Source organism: Rattus norvegicus, chromosome 19 (assembly GCF_036323735.1).
Source record: "Rattus norvegicus strain BN/NHsdMcwi chromosome 19, GRCr8, whole genome shotgun sequence".
In the NCBI taxonomy this organism is placed as follows: Eukaryota; Metazoa; Chordata; class Mammalia; order Rodentia; family Muridae; genus Rattus; species Rattus norvegicus.
The window spans coordinates 31922777-31941457 of record NC_086037.1 but is presented as its reverse complement, the minus strand read 5'-3'; the positions used below and the strand labels follow the sequence as shown (position 1 = coordinate 31941457).

The window sequence follows — 18681 nt, the reverse complement described above, 5'->3', positions numbered from 1 at the left end:
ATGTTTATCCCTGCTTTATTTAATTGGCAGGACCTGGGAACGCTCAAGTGTGCAGCGATCAAAGCCTGTAGAAGACTTTAGCACTATTATGCTAATATATATAGTCCTGTCAATCTATAGCGACTGGAGCAGAAACTACAGCTCATTCTCACATTTCTGCCATAATTTACTTCACACAGTAATTCCAACAAAAGAAGCAACGTCTTATATCTATGTTTACATGTTATTTCTTGCAATTTATTTTCCACTTCACATTTATAGAATGAAGACTTAAAATGGCATTTAATTTGATTTTCTCCTGGAATCCACAGGCATTGACACGAGACTTACAAATGTTCCTTGAAGAATGACTTCAATTGACAACTGACTTCAATATTTGATCATACTTTAACATTTCCTGAGTTAAATTTCTCACGATTTAAAATTTGCTTTTTATTGTTAAAATTCTTCCTTATAATCAAAGCTATGCTGTCAATCATATAAGCTTTGAATGATACTTAGAAAACCATGAAAATAACCTGTTTTGTGATCAGGTTGTAGAAATTCACTGTTAAGTGCACATCAGCACTGAAGTCCACCATAGTGACTACGTAGACATTTCAGTGTGTAATTAAGCAAATCTAAAAAAAAAAAAAAGTATCCTATGTAAGAATGTTTCCACAAAGAACCATTTCCATTGCTGTCAAACCCCTCAATATTTGATGAAGTAATTTTACCTACTTCTTTCAAAAGACATTTTCTTTTATTATGTATTCTAAGACACTTTAACTAAAAACTGAAATCTGAATATTTCAATAAGGTTATTTTATTATTCAGTAGATTCATGGAAATTTTACTAGGATGACAGAGAAAACTCCACACCATTCTGTCTCCACTAATACAGGTACAAGGCTGCAGCTGGCAATATTACTAGGATTAGCATAGTATGATGAAATATTTAAAGGAAAATTTTTTCTAAAACCTAATAAATCAAATGACTGCCAAATGTCATTAAAGTGATGGTCTTTGACTTGAATATGCTTTTCATATTCAAATTTGAAAAGAAAGAGATGAAAGCCTGGAAAGGTTACTCGGTTTCAACTAATAACCTCAAGCCCTCCCTGTTCACGTGCATAAAAAATGAAGTTGGCGCTATTGTCTAACCTCAGTTCAGAAAGACTCCTCTGTGACCAGTGAAGACTACATGGTAAAGAAAGCACTTTAAACGATATTATTTTTTCTTTAAAATGTACTGCGGCTGCAAGAATTGCACACACATATTTTATAATGCTGGCGTGCATAAAGCTCAGTGTAAAAGTAAATGCAGATATGGGCAGCTTAGAATTGTGTGGCAGAAGCATGTCACCAACGCCCGTGCTCCTGCACCAGGGAGGAAAAGGAGTGGCTGTGAGGAAGGAGGATGCACTGAGTTCCAGCTTGTGAAGCTCAGAATTTAAAACTGTTTATGACACGTGGAATGAAGACGAGATAAATTTTAAAACAGCTGAAGACCCTAATTTACTTAAGATATTATTTTATTAACAGTATTTTAATTACATAATCCACAAGCAGAAATTTTCATGATTTTAAGAACTAATTTGGGCTGCCAGGACATGGAACTCACCAAAGAAAACAACAAAAGGAAAAAACACTGAATTATCCAAAAATGGGGGTGGATTTAAACATTTGTCAATTTTTCTTTCTGTTTTGGTTTTGTGATTTTTGTGACTTCTCTCACCCCAATATTCTAAATTGCTGTCCAACACTGAGTATAAGCCATGGTGATGTCGCCTGCATTAGACTTGTAGTCGATCTATAAAGTGAATATCAAGTCACATATGCCCACAAAGCAAGTTTTAAAGAAGGCGTTTTTCAATGATTGTAACTGTCATTAATAGTACCAGGCAATTTACTTTTAACACGTTATTTACTCTGCTTCGTTCAAGTCTAAAGTTCATTTACTTCATGTAGCAGGATCTAGAGATGCAGAGGACCAGCAGTTGTGTGACTGTACAAGGCAGTAGTCACTCTTCTCTCTCCTCCCCATCCCATTCATTTCCTGCTTCAGCAGACAGTCCTGTCCTTTGAGTGTTGCCACCTATGGCTAAAAGGTCTGGAGTCTTCTTGATGTTTTGTCTTCCCCTCCAACTCTCCTGCAGAGATCCCCATTTCTGTCCATTTAAATTCCGATTTCAATCCCTTACTGGACCGCTGCAAGAGTTTGATAGTTCAGACCGTATGCAGCAACCACTGGTCCCTTTTCTCATTTAGTATCTGAGAAATGTCTTTAGATTCTTGTTGGGGCTAACATTTAATACAACAGTTTTAGGTATTAAAAGATAGAAACTTGATGGAATGAGGATTAGTATAATAGATAATTTATCAGCCACAGGAAACAGATTGTATCAAAAATTTAGTGACAGTGGCACCTAATTGTGCACGCCCAGGAAGTGGATCTTCTCTCATGACCACAAAACACACATGTAAAACAGGAGGCAGCCTTACCGCTAATCTTTTGCCTTTAGTCCCAACCACCCTCCTTTTGTAAGAGAATTCTCTAAAACCAATCTAATCACCTTTTATTTTGCTTGAAGATATTTCTAGTATCCTGTACTTTAGCCATTCCTTCAAGCTATGGTGTGCTTGGGGTGTGTTTTTTTCATCTGTAGTTTATTCTGTTGGAAATAATCTTTTCCTTAGGACAGAATCTAGTCACTGTGGACCATACACTCTGTGATGACCTCTGAGCAACTGCAGGCTGCTCCCCCCCCCCAGCTGTCACTGCTTCTTGAACTTATTGCACAGCACAGACCCCTTACCCACTTGCTTCTCTCTGGACCGTAAGCTCCAGCAGGCAGGCACAGAGCTGACTTGACTGCTGTTTAATACCCTCGCCAGCACCTGGTCCACAGTAGGCTCACAATAAACATTCAGTGGAAAACAGGAGAACGAAATGTCCTCTCTATGACCAGAATATCTTTTATATTGCCAGAACTATGTGAAGCTGCTGTTTCTAAAGTTTCCACATATGGAAAATACTTTTATGTGATACATTTTGGGAAGCAGCTAATTTTTTAATTACTGCAAAAACTCTTACTGCTCTGAGTTTTAATTGGGGAAGACTATCTGAAATGTTAATACACTGAATCTGGGCGGCAGGATGGTATTACTTTAACTCTTTTGTGAGTTTAGAATTTGTTGCAATAAAAAGAAACTTTAATTAAGAGAATTAGGAGTAATAATATACTGATTTGAGAAGACCATGGATGAAGTTGGGAATGGTCCAAGCACTTAGGAGCTAAGGCAGAAGAATCAACATGAGTTTAAGGCTAGACCAGGGCACAAAAATGAGAGCCTGTCTCAAACACAGACACAGACACACAGGCACACACACACAGACAGACACACACACAGACACACATATACAGACACACACACACATACAGACATACACAGACAGACAGACACACACACATACAGACACACACATACAGACATACACAGACAGACAGACACACACACATACAGACACACACACAGACAGACAGACAGATACACACACACAGACACACACACACACCCCACATGGGGGAGGGGGAAAAGGGAGGGGGAAGAAGGAGGGGGACAGAGGACACATCTGCACAGCATCAGTACCAGATGGTCCAGACTTGGGCTACTCCTGTATTTCGTCTTTATTGGTATAGACTTTTGGTACTAGGTAAGTTGATGCATTCCCTCCCTGCCTTGTTCACCAGTTGCCTATCAGCTTCCCTAGTTAGTAAGATGTCAACATCAGCATGTACAAAGAAATTTTATAAGTTGTGACTGAGGTGAAAAGAAGTGACTCAAGTAAGAACTGCATAAGACTAATTTTTAGTTGTCAGTATAGATGGACACAACACATTATGTAGTGGAATGATCGGGAAATGTGATGACAGCTTGTATTACTCAGAGAAAAATTAACCTGGGCTCCCCTGGCTTGGCTCCGTCCCACTGCTGTCCCTCCCTGATGCTCATTTACACCCAGCCAGTTCTCTGCAGTACTCTTTAGGTTGGCATCAGCAGGCTGAAGATGCTCCAGTTTGGTCTCTTTCCTCACCTGACACAGTGGAGTTGGTTTGGCAGTTTTTTTCTCCAGTGCTGGGGACTGATCTGAGGACCTTGTGTATGCTAGATGGGCACTCTGTCTCTCGAACATTCCTTAACCCGACCTGACAGCCCCTACACACAATGTCATGGCTTTCTGTGAGGATCACCCATGATAAACTCTGTGTAACTTGTCTCAGCCAGTATCTCATCTGCATCTCACAATGGTGAGGTTATAGATGTGCTTGATTTTAGTCTGGGTTTCTATAATGAGATGTGGTTTAACTTTTTTCATTGTACTTAATTTACATTGTGTGTGTGTGTGTGTGTGTGTGTGTGTGTGTGTGTGTGTCACAGTACTCAAAAGCCACAGATGTCACAGTGAGTGTGTGGCCAGAGGACACTTTAAGGGGATCATTCTCTCCTACCTTGTGGCTCCTGAGGATTGAACTCAGGCAGTCAGGCTTGGCAGTGGCATCTTTACCCACTAAGCCATCTTGCTGGGCTCATATTTAATTTTTCAATTATAAAACATGAAAATGTGAGAAAAGTACAGAAAACAATTTGGCTCTATAAATGCCCAGGCTTACACAGATGCTATACTGTGCTGTGTACAAGTCAACTCTTTTGCTGAAGAAATTAATATTAACACTAACATTAATAAGGGTGAATCCCCCAAATGACAAATTGTTCCCTGTCTTTCCTGCTCTCTAGATGAACAGCTGTTCTGAAATGGGCTGTAACATCCCAAAGCACACAATCATATTTTCTATGTCGACACGTGTCCACAGACACCCTATCTTTTCTATTAGGTGTTCCATAGATGGTAGCATACAGGACTAGTAATTTCGCAGCTAGGTTTTCATCCAATATTATGCTTCTGAGATTTCCTTAGTCAAATCATTCTAACTCTTGTTCATTTATGTTATATATTTTAGTGCTAGTTTTTGTCAGGTGACACAAATCCAGACATATCTGGTTTGTTGCTGTCATCAGGCAGGCCTGGGTGGCATTTTCTTGATTTCTAACCGACACAGGAGCCTAGCCCACTTGGACAGCACTACCCCTAAACAAATGGGTCTGGGCTACATAGGAAAGGTAGCTAAGCCAGCCAATGAAGCGAACCAGCAGGCGGCGTTCCTCTATGAGATCTGCTTCAAGCTCCTGGAGCTTTGGCCTCCATTAATGATGAGCTGTAATCTGTAAGCAAAATAAATCCCTTTCTCTAGAAGGTGCCTTTGGTCATATTTTATCACAGCAAGAAGGAAGCAACTAATATCCTGAGTGTAAACCCCACAATGTCAGCTGGTAGGAGACATAAAATGTGGGACTTGGTTCTTTGTACCAAAGGAACAGAAACAACAGAGAGACAGAAGCTGATGATCTGTGCCTGCACCACTGAAGAGTTTAACTGAGGTAAGTTCAAAAGAGCTGATGGAAGCAATGGCACCAGAGGTGTGTGTAAGGAGGCTGGTGTGCACACTGACTACAGGAGTGTCTACTTCCTTTGTTCAGGCTGGGCATCGGAAGAACCATCCCAAAGACCCAAAGAAGCCCTCTTGACTTTATACCAGCCCCAAGGTATCTGGGTATCAGGAATAATATCTATTTTTGAGAGGCATGGTGGTGCATGTTTTAAACCCAGTACTTGGGGGGCTGAGGGGAAGAATGAACTCCAGGCCAGTCTGGGTCACCCAATGAGATGCTGTATCATTAAAACCAACACTAAGGACGCTGCTCAGTGTTAGAGCCACGTACAAGGTTCTGGGTTCAACTCCTACTTCCAACGTTATCTTATACAAGCTATGAAAAGTTTTGCAGTTTTGAAGATGGTAATTATTTGAGAGAAATGAGAAGACAGAGAGATATGCTATGTCTCCAGAACTCACAGTGCCAAGGGAACATCTTTAACAAAGAATAGACAAGCCAGTTTTCATTAGTGGATAACCTCACTCTTCCAACACGTCCTGTTAAAGGGCACTGAATACTGAAAACTTCAGTGATAAGGGTAACATGGTGCTAGGGGTGACTGAGAATACTTATTTTTACAATGTTGTTCTTCTGTCCCTCTACCCCACGAAAACTACTGTGTCTGTAATGATCAGCAAATTACAGAGGCTCGTTAGCAGATGTTCTAAAACATAGTTTATAAATTGTTTTTGTGTCCTACAAGGATGGATATCAGAGCATTATTATCATCCATGTGGGTTACTATGGTGGGAAGTGAAGGAAAAAGAAAGGTTTCAAAAAGCCCCTCAGCTCCAGGTGACTCTGATGCTGCTGCACCTGGACCAGCCCTGAACAGGTGTCGCACAGTGGCACTCAGTCATTCGTGAGACTCACTAGGGAGCTACAAACACTGTCCTGATTGATGTGGGTAGAGGGATCCTGGCACTAAAAAATTTACCCCAGATGACTTTCATGGGACCTAAGAGTGGAGAATGCTGCTTTCTCTTTAGTACCCCAGAATTATACACTAAACAGAGGCCCATCTTAAAACCTCTGATCCATCTGTCTTGGGCTCAAGCATTCGCCCCTCTCAGATGATATGGATGCTGCTGGCTTGAGGTTTACTCTTAAGAAACCTCTTAAGCAACCTTTTGCTCTCACACACTTGTTTTGTACCCAGTGACCCTTCTCTAATATTTAGAGAGAAGCTTCCGGAATGAACATGTTGAACTGTTCCTTAGTCATGTGCTATCTTAGTACAGGATTAGTTAACAAATTACTTCTTTTGCAGAGGCAATCTATGTAATGGTTAGGAATAGTCTAATATAAATTATAAATTATATAAAAATAACAGCTTTTGTTTAATGTTTTAAAAGTAAAGCCAACTGATTCGTGCACTGAGCAGGCTCTAAGAAAGCCAGCCAGCCTGATCAGGTAGCAGCTACAGGAAACAATCATTAAACTTTTTAGAGTTTTAACACATATGTGCTGGACACCATCTCTGTAGCAACTGGAAGGCAGCTTATTGTTCAGCGATGGTGCTGCAGGTGGACTGAGCCTTAGTCCAAACGACAGGGGCTGCCTTCACACAGCTGCCATTGGCAGAAAAAGAGTGGGGTCAAGGGAGCCGCACACAGAGCCTGCTCTCTCCGGCCCGTGGTTTGCCATGCTTACCTGTGCACACATTTAACCCGGACTAGGGTTCCTTAGAGGAACAGAACTCATAGGCTGAATCTCTCTCTATTTAAAGAAAGGGGTTTATTAGAGTGGCTTACAGGCTGTGGTCCAGCTAGTCAACAATGGCTGTCTATCAACGGAAGGTCTAAGAATCTGTAGTTGTTCGGTCCAGGATGCTGGATGTCTCAGCTGGTCTGCAGTATACACGGGAATCCTGCAGAGGTCGGCTCTAATGCCAGGGAAGGAAGACTTGACAGTGAGAGTGAGAGCAAGCAGAGAGCAGAAGAGTGCATGCTTCCTTCTTCCACACCCTCTGTATGGGCGGCCACCAGAAGACATGACCCTGATTAAAGGTGGATCTTCCTACCTCAAAAGATCTGGATTAAAAGTGGGTCTTCCCGCTTCAAATCCCTCACAGGTGAAGCCAGCTGTTGGGTTTTAGTTGATTCCACATGTAGTCAATTGACAACTAAGAACAGCCATCACAGGCCCATGAGCAGATAGATGGCCATATATTTGGTTGTGGAAAGCAGATACATTCTTTAAGTCATAAACTTGACAATGATACTAAAGAATTAATTTTTCAATGCCAGGACAAGTGCAAATTCTAAGTTTTGACATCTATTTTGAGGCCCTGAAACAAGGCTTTTAATCGATGTATTATACATCAAATTGATACTGTTAACTTATGATTATTCAAATTAATAAAATATTCATAGAGAAATGTCCAAAGTTTTACATTTTGCAGACTTCTGCTCCCCACCCCCATTAATTACCATGCCTAGAAGCTCTTTAGCAGAAGCGGCAGTCATCAGGCTGACGGGATCTGACAGGCCAGCAGGCCCAATTACACTTGCACTCTGTGCCACTTTGATGTCCGGGAAATGAAGAGAGATAGGGGCCAATTGGTTAGCACATTATGTTAATAACTTGATTTAATCCCGCCACTAAACTTTATGTAGCCTGTTAAAAAAGATGCTAACACTAATTATACCACTTTGGAAAGGAAAGGAGGGGACAAGCATTTCGTACTGACAAAGTGAAGCTCATAAATGTTGTAAATGAAATGAAACAAAATGAGGTAATCGATGATTAATTATAGATCACAGACATGAAGGAAAGAGAAGGAACCAAGGAATGTCTAAGTCCCGGGAAATCTGTTAGATTCCTTTTAAGGATCAACATGCTAAAAAATATCTATGAGCTGTTAGGATCTGTTAATATAAAAATTAAAAGACACCAAGTAATCTTAAACTGCTTACACAGTGATACCGGAAAATGCAACCCACAGTGGAACTGGCATAGGCCAGACTGCTCTGAGACATGATTTCTAGTCCTAACTGTGGCACCATACAAGGAAGCAGTTTTAAAAGTCTGTAAAGAGGGATAACTTCAGGGTGTGATTATGTGATATTCAGAAATCATTTAGGTCTAAACTACTCTTTACATGAAATCTACCTTTTAAAATGCTTTTCAAGTAGACAGACTCCTTAAGAATAGGAACCTGGACACCTCCATGGTTTTCTTGTCGCCCCTGCAGAAGATCCAGGTTCAATTCTCAGCAACTGTTATAAGGGAGCTCACGACTGTCTGTAAATCTAAGACACCTCTTAAAGCATTCTCACCCCACCCCGTCCATCCCTTTCTCCTCAAACTAATCGGCTGTTTCATTAGTCATTGCTCCAGAATTTATCTGCTGTTTCTTGAAGAAGTACTTGGTATATGGGGAAAGCCCCACAACGTCTGGTTATGGATGAGAGTGCAGTAGGAGAAATAGAGTTTGCTTGATCTTCGGTACTTGGAATCATGGAACAACATTCTCTTGTTACTGTGAAGTTCTTAGACATGAAAGGCCTTTTTTTTTTTTTTTTTTTTTTTTTTTTTTTTTTTTTTTTTGTGCAGTTCTGAAATGGTTCCTAGCAGTTCTAAGGGATGTATTTATATATTATAAACGAACACATATGTTAACACATAAGTATAAGAGACTAAAGGGCAAAACAAATGCAGCAAAATGTAGGCCAAACAATATGTAGACCTGGATAAAGGATATACAATTGTATATGATTTTTGTAATCATTATAGTTTTAAAAAGGTTTCATTTTTATATTGAATGATTTGCTAAAGTAGCATTCAGAAAAAAAATGAAATAATCAATAAGAAGTATGCATGTTACTGTCTTAGTCCACTTTCACAAACATTACAGATGGGGTAATTTATAATTGCTAAAACCATTTGCATAGTTCCAAAGGGTGAGGAGCTCAAAGTCAAGGTCAAGGTGCCGGCTGGCAGGTCTGGTGTCTGCTCTGTCTCTGACGACGCTGGATGCTGTGTCCTCCAGAGGGGAACATTGTGGTCTCTTGTGGGAGGAGGCAGAAGTGCTCCCTTCATTCTGCCTTTTTAAATGAGTGCTAATCTTACTCAAGATCTTAGAGTCCTTATGACCCAGCTAACCTCCTCACGCCTCAGTTCATAACACAGCTGCCCTGGGGTTGAAGCTTCAATACTTCCCCATGAATTGTATCTGGGACAGCAAATTGAAACTGCAATGGCCAATTAAGCTGGAGAGCTGTTCGTGGTGGGTCTTGTACATTGCAACATGTTTAGTTTAAGTCCTTCCCTCTGCCCAGGACATGCCAGGAATGGTTCCTCTTTTTTTTTTTTTTTTGGTTCTTTTTTTCGGAGCTGGGGACCGAACCCAGGGCCTTGCGCTTCCTAGGCAAGCGCTCTACCACTGAGCTAAATCCCCAACCCCCTGGAACGGTTCCTCTTAATGTGTCAACCAGCAATGCTTTCAAACTACCTAATGCGCCGCTTTGATGGTCTAGGATTGTAAAGATAGAAAAACCTTCCTGTGCATTCAAGGTTAATTAAACATGATGGACACTGTTTTGGAAGTAAGATTAGCTGCCACTCTGCCCCTGTTGTCTACGTTAGGCCAACATCTGAAGAATCTGCTGTCCTACCACACTGCAAAGGAGGCTGCAGTGCCTCATTACGATCTCATTACAGATGGTTGTGAGCCACCACGTGATTGCTGGGAATTGAACTCAGGACCTCTAGAAGAGCAGTCAGTGCTCTTAACTGCTGAGCCATCATCTCTCCAGCCCCAGTTTCTTTCTTTTAAGATCACAGTTTAGTCATTTGAAGAATGAGAAGGTAGGTTAGAAAGTAGCTAAAGAGTTCAAGTGTTGACTGACTCACTTGTTGATATGGCCTCTTGATATTATTTACAATCCAACTGATGAATTAGTAACACTGGTTGGCTGAACATGAGTGCACATTCCTGATCAGTACAGAGGTTCCCTAAAAGCAGGAGCCTTGTGCTATGTTTACTACCTGTCTTAAGGCATGAGGAATGAGTGCTGTTTATAACCTGACAAGATAAATATATTCCTACATTACTGTCCTCATAGACTCAGCACTGATTCAATATCTCATTCCTTATATTCTTGTATTCAAAGGCTAAATCATTTATGTAACAAAAAAAATCAGGCTGAAGTAGGCAGTGTCTTACAGAATAAACTACTGAGACAAAACAGAAAAATCAAACATTCAGACATGACAAATACAAGGTTCTGAGAGAAATGCTGTGATGGTTAATTTTATTTGCCAACCTGATTAAGCCATAGGGTACCCAGACATTTAGTCAATTCGTAATGGTTGTGAATAATTCATGACATGACAACTGTGAGGTGCTCCTGGATAGCTTAAAATCTAGATAGACTCAATAAAGCAAACTAATCTCTCTACTGTGGATGGGCTCTGTTCAATCAGTTGAAGGGATACTGGCACCCAGGGCTGAAGAGGGAGCTCCTTGCTGGGCCTAGTGATGCACATCTTTAATCCCAGCACTTGGAAGGCAGAGTTGATCAAATTTCTGAGTTCAAGGCCAGCCTGATATCTAAAGTGAGTTCAGGATAGTCAGAGCTTCACAGTGAGACCCTGTCTCAAAAATCACACACACACACACACACACACACACACACACACACACACACACACACACTCACACACACACACACACACACACACACACTCACACACACACACACACACACACACACACACACTCACACACACACACACACACACACACACACACTCACACACACACACTCACACACACACACACACTCACACACACACACACACACACACACACACAGAAAAGGGAGCTCCTTGTGCTAGTGTGCCATCAAGATGGACAGGCCTTCAAACTTGGCATGAAGCAGAGTGGATTCTTGGTCCTTGAGCCTGCTGGCTTTCAGGTAAGAATGCATGCAGTGGGTGTCCTTGTTCTCAGGTCTTTGACACAGTCTGACAATACACAATCTATTCTAAATCACTAGCTTGCTGCTTGAAGACCTCCATTACAGTGGCCAAGTCTTTCAGTAAATCTCTTTATCTATCATGTGTCTGTCCGTCCATCCATCCATCCATCAGTTCTGCTTATGACTATAAAACCAAACCACACAGAAAGCTTATTTCCTTACTGATATTATTATCAGTTCTAATGGGAGGCTGAGAATTTTCATTCACTGGTTTGATAAAATTATTTAACATTTAGTATTTGATTAAGAAAAAATATTAAATTTAATTTAACTGAGCACTATAATTAAAACTGCACAGATAAGCTTATATAAAATTCCTTCTTTGATTTATCAATTTTGAGCAATGAAAATTCCACATACTAGGTTACCACAGGTTAGGTAATATTAATATAAATTTAATTATGTACTGATTACAGTAGTAATTACAACTTTAGAAAGATGAGGTTTCTTTCTTTAGCAAACACACACCAGGTATCTGAGGCTAAGTAATCATGAGGACCTGGGTTCAGATCCCTAGTAGCCAGGTAAAACCCTGACAGCAGCAGCAGGTCCTATGACCACGCTGGGGAGGTGGGTCTAGGCAGACAGATTCTTGGTGTCACTGGGCAAACAATGTAGCCTGTCAGCGAGCTCCAGGTTCAGAGAGATCATGCTTAAAAAATGAGGTGCAGAGTGATGGAGACACCCAATGTCAGCCTTTGATCTGTACAGCACACACATGTACACACATACACAAACATACACATACATAACAATGTCTTTCTTTGTTTCATGGAGGCACTGTAACAAACACGTTATGCTCATGGCTTTGTTTTATCAAGCTTAGACTATGTGAAGGAGGAGCTAAAATGAAGTAATGAACTTTTCCAATAAAGGAGAAATTCTAAAAGTAAAATAAAATACCCAGGGGAGTTAATACAGGTGATAAGAGACTGCTCAGCCTTTTCCTTTGCCTCCCTGAACTTTGGTCCTCCATCCCTGCTCCCCTCATTGATGCTCTAGTGATCAAGGGATCTAGGGATCAAGGCCTTGAATGCCAGGCAAGTGCTTGACCTCTGAACCACACCCATGGATCTTGTCTCTTTTCTGAAAAACAATCGTTTTGTACTTATCTCTTGTATGTATATGGGTGGCGTGTCTATGTGCCATGGCATGTCTGTGGATAGGACAACTTGCAGGAGTCTGCTTTTTCCTTCCACCATGTGGAACCCAGGGACTGAACACAATAGATCCAGGCCTATTACCCACTGGACCACCTGACCGCCTGTTTCTGTTTGAGGGAGCCACTCACCTTTTTGGTATCTGTGGAGACAGAACTTGGAATGATACAGTCATCACTGTCAGAAGCGGATCTGTCTTCATCTGCCAGAAAACATGAGGCAACATTTACCCAGGTTAGCCAATCTATGTGTTACACATAAATACAGCACAAATGAACAACCCGATGACCAGTTCTTTCACTCTCAACTGCCAAGGATATTCACATGTATGTTTTAGGGAAGGAAAATATGACCTGAAAAACTCCTATGTTTAATTTTAGTAAACAAAAAGAAACAGAAAAACTGTTACTGTTATATTATGAAACAAATGAAAACAAATGAAGCATAAGGTAAAAAATGTTTTTTCTCTTAAATTTTTATTTAGTTGTTTATTCTCTCCCTCCCTCCTCTCTGTCTGTCTGTCTGTCTGTCTGTCTGTCTGTCTCTCTCTGTCTCTGTCTGTCTGTCTGTCTGTCTGTCTGTCTCTCTGTCTGTCTGTCTGTCTGTCTGTCTGTCTCTCTCTCCCTGTCTCTGTCTGTCTGTCTGTCTGTCTGTCTGTCTGTCTGTCTGGTATCTCTCTCTCTCTGTGAGAGAGACAGAGAGCGTGATTCACAGGCCACTACAAGTGCGGAGGTCAGAGGGTAACTTGTGGGAGCCAGTTCTCTCCTTCCGTTATGTGAGTTTGGGGAATCAAATTCACGTTCTCAGAGTTGGTGGCAAACACCTGTCCCCACTGAGCCATCTTTCCAGTCCCTTCTTTTTTTCTCTTTATATTTGGACTTTATGACGCTTAGTAATTTCTCCAACTGTTAAAAAAATCTTTCAGTGTTCTGCTTACTATATTTTAAACTAGAAGCAGTTTTATAAATTTCCATCTATTTTGGTAGAGAACAAACCTCAGTACACTTGAGCTTTAGTTTATCCACAAGTGGGGAACACAATCAAGAGCGGGATCACTATTGCACGCACAGCAAAGGCGGACTAGTCCTTCATCAAAACAATTTCCATGGAAAAATATCAAGGATTGAAGGAAGGGGAGGGGAGTGAATGAAAGCAAGGTAGAATGAATTACATGTGGGCATGGGAATGTAATGAGGAAATCCATTACTCTGTATATTAGCCCAAAAATTTACTAAAACTCTGAACATGGTTAACTGCTGTTGAAAATTTATTGATTGTGAACAAAACCAACAAGAAGTTCACCTTTTCCTTCCTTCACTGGTCACTGCATGTTTGAAGGATGCCATGCACATTTGTGCTGACTAGCCAGCCAGCAGCCTGCACAGATCTATGCCAAGGTATGGCATCACCACTCGTGCCATGCACACACCTTACAGGGCAGTGTATGGAAGCAGGACTATGCCACAGCAGTGGTGTGCTTCTGTAACAAAACTGCATTGTGAGAAAGGCTTTCTAAACCATCCACAAGTCAGTCTTTCTGTTTTTCACCTCAGCAGGAAGCTGATGAAACTGTGTCACTAGGCCATCTGCAGCTGTAGCTATAGTGAGTGAGAGATGGCCCTTTTCTTTTCTTTCTTTTTTTCTTTTTTTTGGTTCTTTTTTTCGGAGCTGGGGACCGAACCCAGGGCCTTGCGCTTCCTAGGTAAGCGCTCTACCACTGAGCTAAATCCCCAGCCCCGAGATGGCCCTTTTCTATCCATGCAATTGGGGATGAGACATAAGATATCTATCCAAGGCTAGGTCCAACAGTTCCTGTGGTCCTACAGTAGGGTCATCAGTTACAGAAAGAACATCTTTTTCTCCATTTCCTCATTGCCATATGAATTTTCATCCACTTAGACTTAGTTAAGTCTGAGAGGCACTGGCACCTGCTAGAGCATCTGATGCCAGCCCCCACTCTGACGTGGTATCCAAGCTTCCACAATAGCCAAGCCCACATCTATTATCGCAGAGCAGATATTTTCCAGTGGCTTACACAAAATGCTGGGTAAAAACAATCAATGCTACCCCTACTTTTAAAAATTAAAAAATTATAGTTCTATTAAGGTAAAACACATATGTAATAAAATACATATTTAAACTATATAATTTGATATTTGACATTTAATTCAGTGGCACTATCTTCCCGATTAAAATAGCATATATAGGCTGGTAAGATGGTTCAGCGGGTAAAGGTGGCTGTCACCAAGCCTGGTGACCTGAATTTGACACCTGGAGCCTACCTGGAAGGACAGAGTCTAGTTGTAAAAGCAGTTACTTGACTTCTAAGTGTGTGTGAAGCATGCTTACATGTACATACACATGTAAAGTAGATAAACAGTTTTAAAGGTGTAGCGGACCTAAGCGACAGTACTACTTCCTCTGCTCTTCTCTGCTTTTGCTCAGGCTTCTGTCTGCACAGCGAGCTCCCTTCTGTACACATGGAGTGCGAAAGCACATCGGCTTTTATAAGCTGCAATTCTTGATTTTAATTTTGAAAAGTCAAAGCTAAAGGATAATCCAACTGATAAGACTGGACCTAAGGGAATATGAAATGTCTAGAACATAAATTTGGGACACGTTCAGCGATGACACTTGTATTCTCTGCAAGAGCCCCAAGATGACCTGCGAAGAGAGGGATGACAGCCTGAAGAACTCTCACCTACCACTTCTGTCGAGAGGCAAGCATCCCGGGGTGGACTCGCTACTGAAACCTATGTTGCGTGTGGCAGGCAAGCCCTCACAAGAAAGCAAAGCAGAGTCACGTAAACAACAATCGTTTTAACAGAAAAGTCACCTTCTGGCTCCAATTCTTCGGTTATTTCTGTTTCATCTTCAGAGGAAGCCACACTTTGTGATGCAAGCTGGCCCTCAGATAGGAAAGAGATGTCGTCTTCTTTTCCTTGTTGCGTTTTCCCCATGTTTTCTTCTACCTTAGCCACACTGCTTTCCTGTGAGGCATGCAGAAGAGAAGCACATTGCTCTTTGTTACTGCTCAGGTAAGTGGTACAGCATTGCTGAAGCACTGGGGTAATAAAACATACACCTGCGACTTGGTTACCCAGGCACACATAGCTGGGCAGTGTCGTATGCTGATAATCCCAGCACTAAGAGGCAGAGGGATCCAACAATTTGAGGCCAGCACGGGCTACATAAGAAGTGAATTCTGAGCCACTCTGAGCTATAAGTGAGCCTCTGTCTCTAAACCACCACCACCACCACCATCACCACCACCACCACCATCATCACCACCATCATCACTACCACCACCACCTCTTCTTTTTCCTCTTCTTCTTCCTTCTCTAGACAACCACCACTACCTCCATTAATCTCTACCACCTCTACCTCTACAACCACCATTACTAATCGACAAAGCACATGGAGATAGGCTACACAGCTAAAGACTCCCTAGAAAACAGTCACAGGTTGTATAAACAGATGAAAACACAGAGGTCAATAAAGACCTAACTATAAGCTAAGAATGGAGGATTTGATATAGGCTGGTATGGTGGTGCTTATCTAATACCATTGCATGGAGGTAAAGCTGGAGGGTAGGCGTCCCAGGTCACCCAGAGGTACACAGTGGGTCCGAGACCAGCCTGGCATACGTAAAACCTTGTCTCAACAAAACTAAACAAAACAATAAAAGATGTACTAATCTTAACATGACTTTTACACTGATTTTAGTTTATAGACATATGTATTTCCTCCTGGCATATGAACAACCACATCTATTGAACTAAGTCATATTCAAATGTAGGGAAAATGCTATGATTTCCTGATTCATGTCTAACACACAACACAAAGCCTTTGAAGTCCCAAATAAACCCTTCAAAATAACTTTAGTACAGAGGCATACCTTGGAAGGACATGCAACAGCTGGCATGCTATTTTCTGTTTCTGGTCCCACTTCTGGAGAATTGTGCTTTATATCTTTAGGGGGAGGAGAAGCCTCCTGGAATTCATGGGAAAATCATGTAGGTTACTTTGTATTCATTACAAGAGTAGTTTAGGAAGGTCCGCCTTTGACTGTAAGATCAAGAAACTGCGTGGGAAGATGGAAAGGGATACAGGCCATGGAAAGGCCTATCAGACGCTGCAACCTTGTACCACAGTAAAGATGTGCTGTGCTTACTGTCCCAGCTTGTGTCAGAGGTACAGGACAGTCTATAGTCTCCGGGACTTGGGACTTGAGATGGAAAGGGAAATTGGTACACAGGGTATTGATTACTTACAGGACTTGGGTGTGGCATGGTATCCACAAAAGAGACCTTTTTATCCACAAATGTTAAACGTTGTCTTGGTTTAGGTTTTGGTGTCTAAAATAAAACAGTATGCCAGACTATAATTATTACATTTTAGAGGAGACTTCAGCTAGTTTTGGGTGGAATTATCTGGCTATTAGGTTTACATTCAAAGTATTTGAAATGAAATCAGAAGCCAGTGTTACTCACCACGACTGCCTCAGTGCCGGAGGACGTTGGAGGTCGTCTCTGAATGGCCTCCGGCTCTTCCCTGCCAACGAACCTTCCGAGGTCTTCAGTCGGGATCGACCCACTTGGTGGGAGGTAAGTGAATTTCCATTTCAATATAACTTGGATGGTTCCTGCAGCATGCTTGTCCTTATCCATTAACTCAAATATTCCTGCAAATTATGGAAATCATTTTCTCAATGCGGGAGTGAAGCTTTGTTATTTTAGGAATTACAGTGGGGTCCTGGGAGCTTGAGGGCCAGGGAAGCAGGTGCCCAAGTGGACCTTTGCCTCTCCCACCATCCTCCAGGTCCAGTCTCCTGGTCTCCAGCTCTGAACTAGAGCATCTGCTGAGGCTCCCTCCGTCCTGACCCTATTTCCAACAGGACACGAAGACCTCTCCCTCCATCCTTCCTTCCTCTGAACCCCATCGGATCCCAGCCTCCAACACCAGAAAGCATTTTCTGGGAAGGACTGACTCACTGGCCAGGGGAAGAAGTAAACAGGCTAACCGCAGGTCTTCACTTCTCTTTCCACTCCTCCAATCCACCCCTCCTCTTGCATCCCCAGCAGGGTACCTGCTGCTGCCCTGCCCCTCCCTACTCCCACATACAGTAGGACAGACAGATCTTCCCCCCACATCCAGTAGGACAGACAGATCTTCCCCCCCCCACATACAGTAGGACACACAGATCGTCCCACCAAACTTTCTTTCTTTTTTTTTTTTTTCTTCTTTTTCTTTTTTTTCAGAGCTGGGGACCGAACACAGGGCCTTCTAGGCAAGCGCTCTACCACTGAGCTAAATCCCCAAACCCCCCCCCCCCCACCACCAAACTTTCTTTTACCCCACTCATTTTCTTACCCTATCCCCTAGCTGCAACAGGCACTCTCTAGGAACCCACAGGCCACACCTAGGAAACAGGTAACTTAACTGGATCTTTACCCCTCCCTTCTCTCCTCCCAACCCAATCCCCTAGTCTCACCTCCAGCTCTGTAGCAGACTCCCTGTTGTGGCCTCTCCTCACTCTTTGTCCCCATTCCTAGGACACTAAGCAGATTCTAGGGGAACACCCTACTTTCCCCTTGTACTGTAGACTCCCTAAGCCCTTACTCCTAGTCCATCCTCATTCCCAATTACCAGGTCCCAGTATCTAGAACTTTTTACCTGAACATCACCACCACCACCACCACCACCACCACCGTGGCCACACCTATCAGAATCAGAATCCCAGAAGAATTTCCTACCAGTCAACACATTTTCCTAAGAACCAGAGAGGGCAACAAAAACCAAGGAACAAAATAGCCACCCAACAAAGACAAGACCAGATACGAGCACCTAGAATTCCAGTCTTCACAAACCCAGATGCCTAGATGCCAACATAAAAACACAGTCAATAACAACCTGTGCAAAATGTTTCCATTAGATCCCAGCAACGCTGCCAGAGTGGGCACTGGGTATTGTAATAAACCTGAAGCACAGGCAAAGGA

The 18681-nt window shown here is 42.1% G+C and overlaps 1 protein-coding gene across 12 annotated transcripts in view; it reads right to left on the bottom strand.

The window, feature by feature from the left end:
* Positions 1-18681, bottom strand: part of Rpgrip1l (Rpgrip1-like) — a 92881-nt gene that overhangs the window by 16473 nt on the left and 57727 nt on the right. For 10 of the 12 annotated variants that reach the window (XM_063278006.1, XM_063278005.1, NM_001107414.1 and 7 more), the window contains 5 exons: positions 17176-17366; positions 16957-17040; positions 16581-16676; positions 15519-15672; positions 12814-12884 (listed from right to left, as the gene is read on the bottom strand). In XM_063278006.1, the coding sequence (XP_063134076.1) occupies positions 12814-12884; positions 15519-15672; positions 16581-16676; positions 16957-17040; positions 17176-17366 (596 nt within the window). Of the gene's footprint in view, positions 1-518; positions 621-12813; positions 12885-15518; positions 15673-16580; positions 16677-16956; positions 17041-17175; positions 17367-18681 lie in introns of those variants that run through there. The other 2 variants (XR_010059993.1, XM_063278012.1) reach the window with 2 other exon arrangements.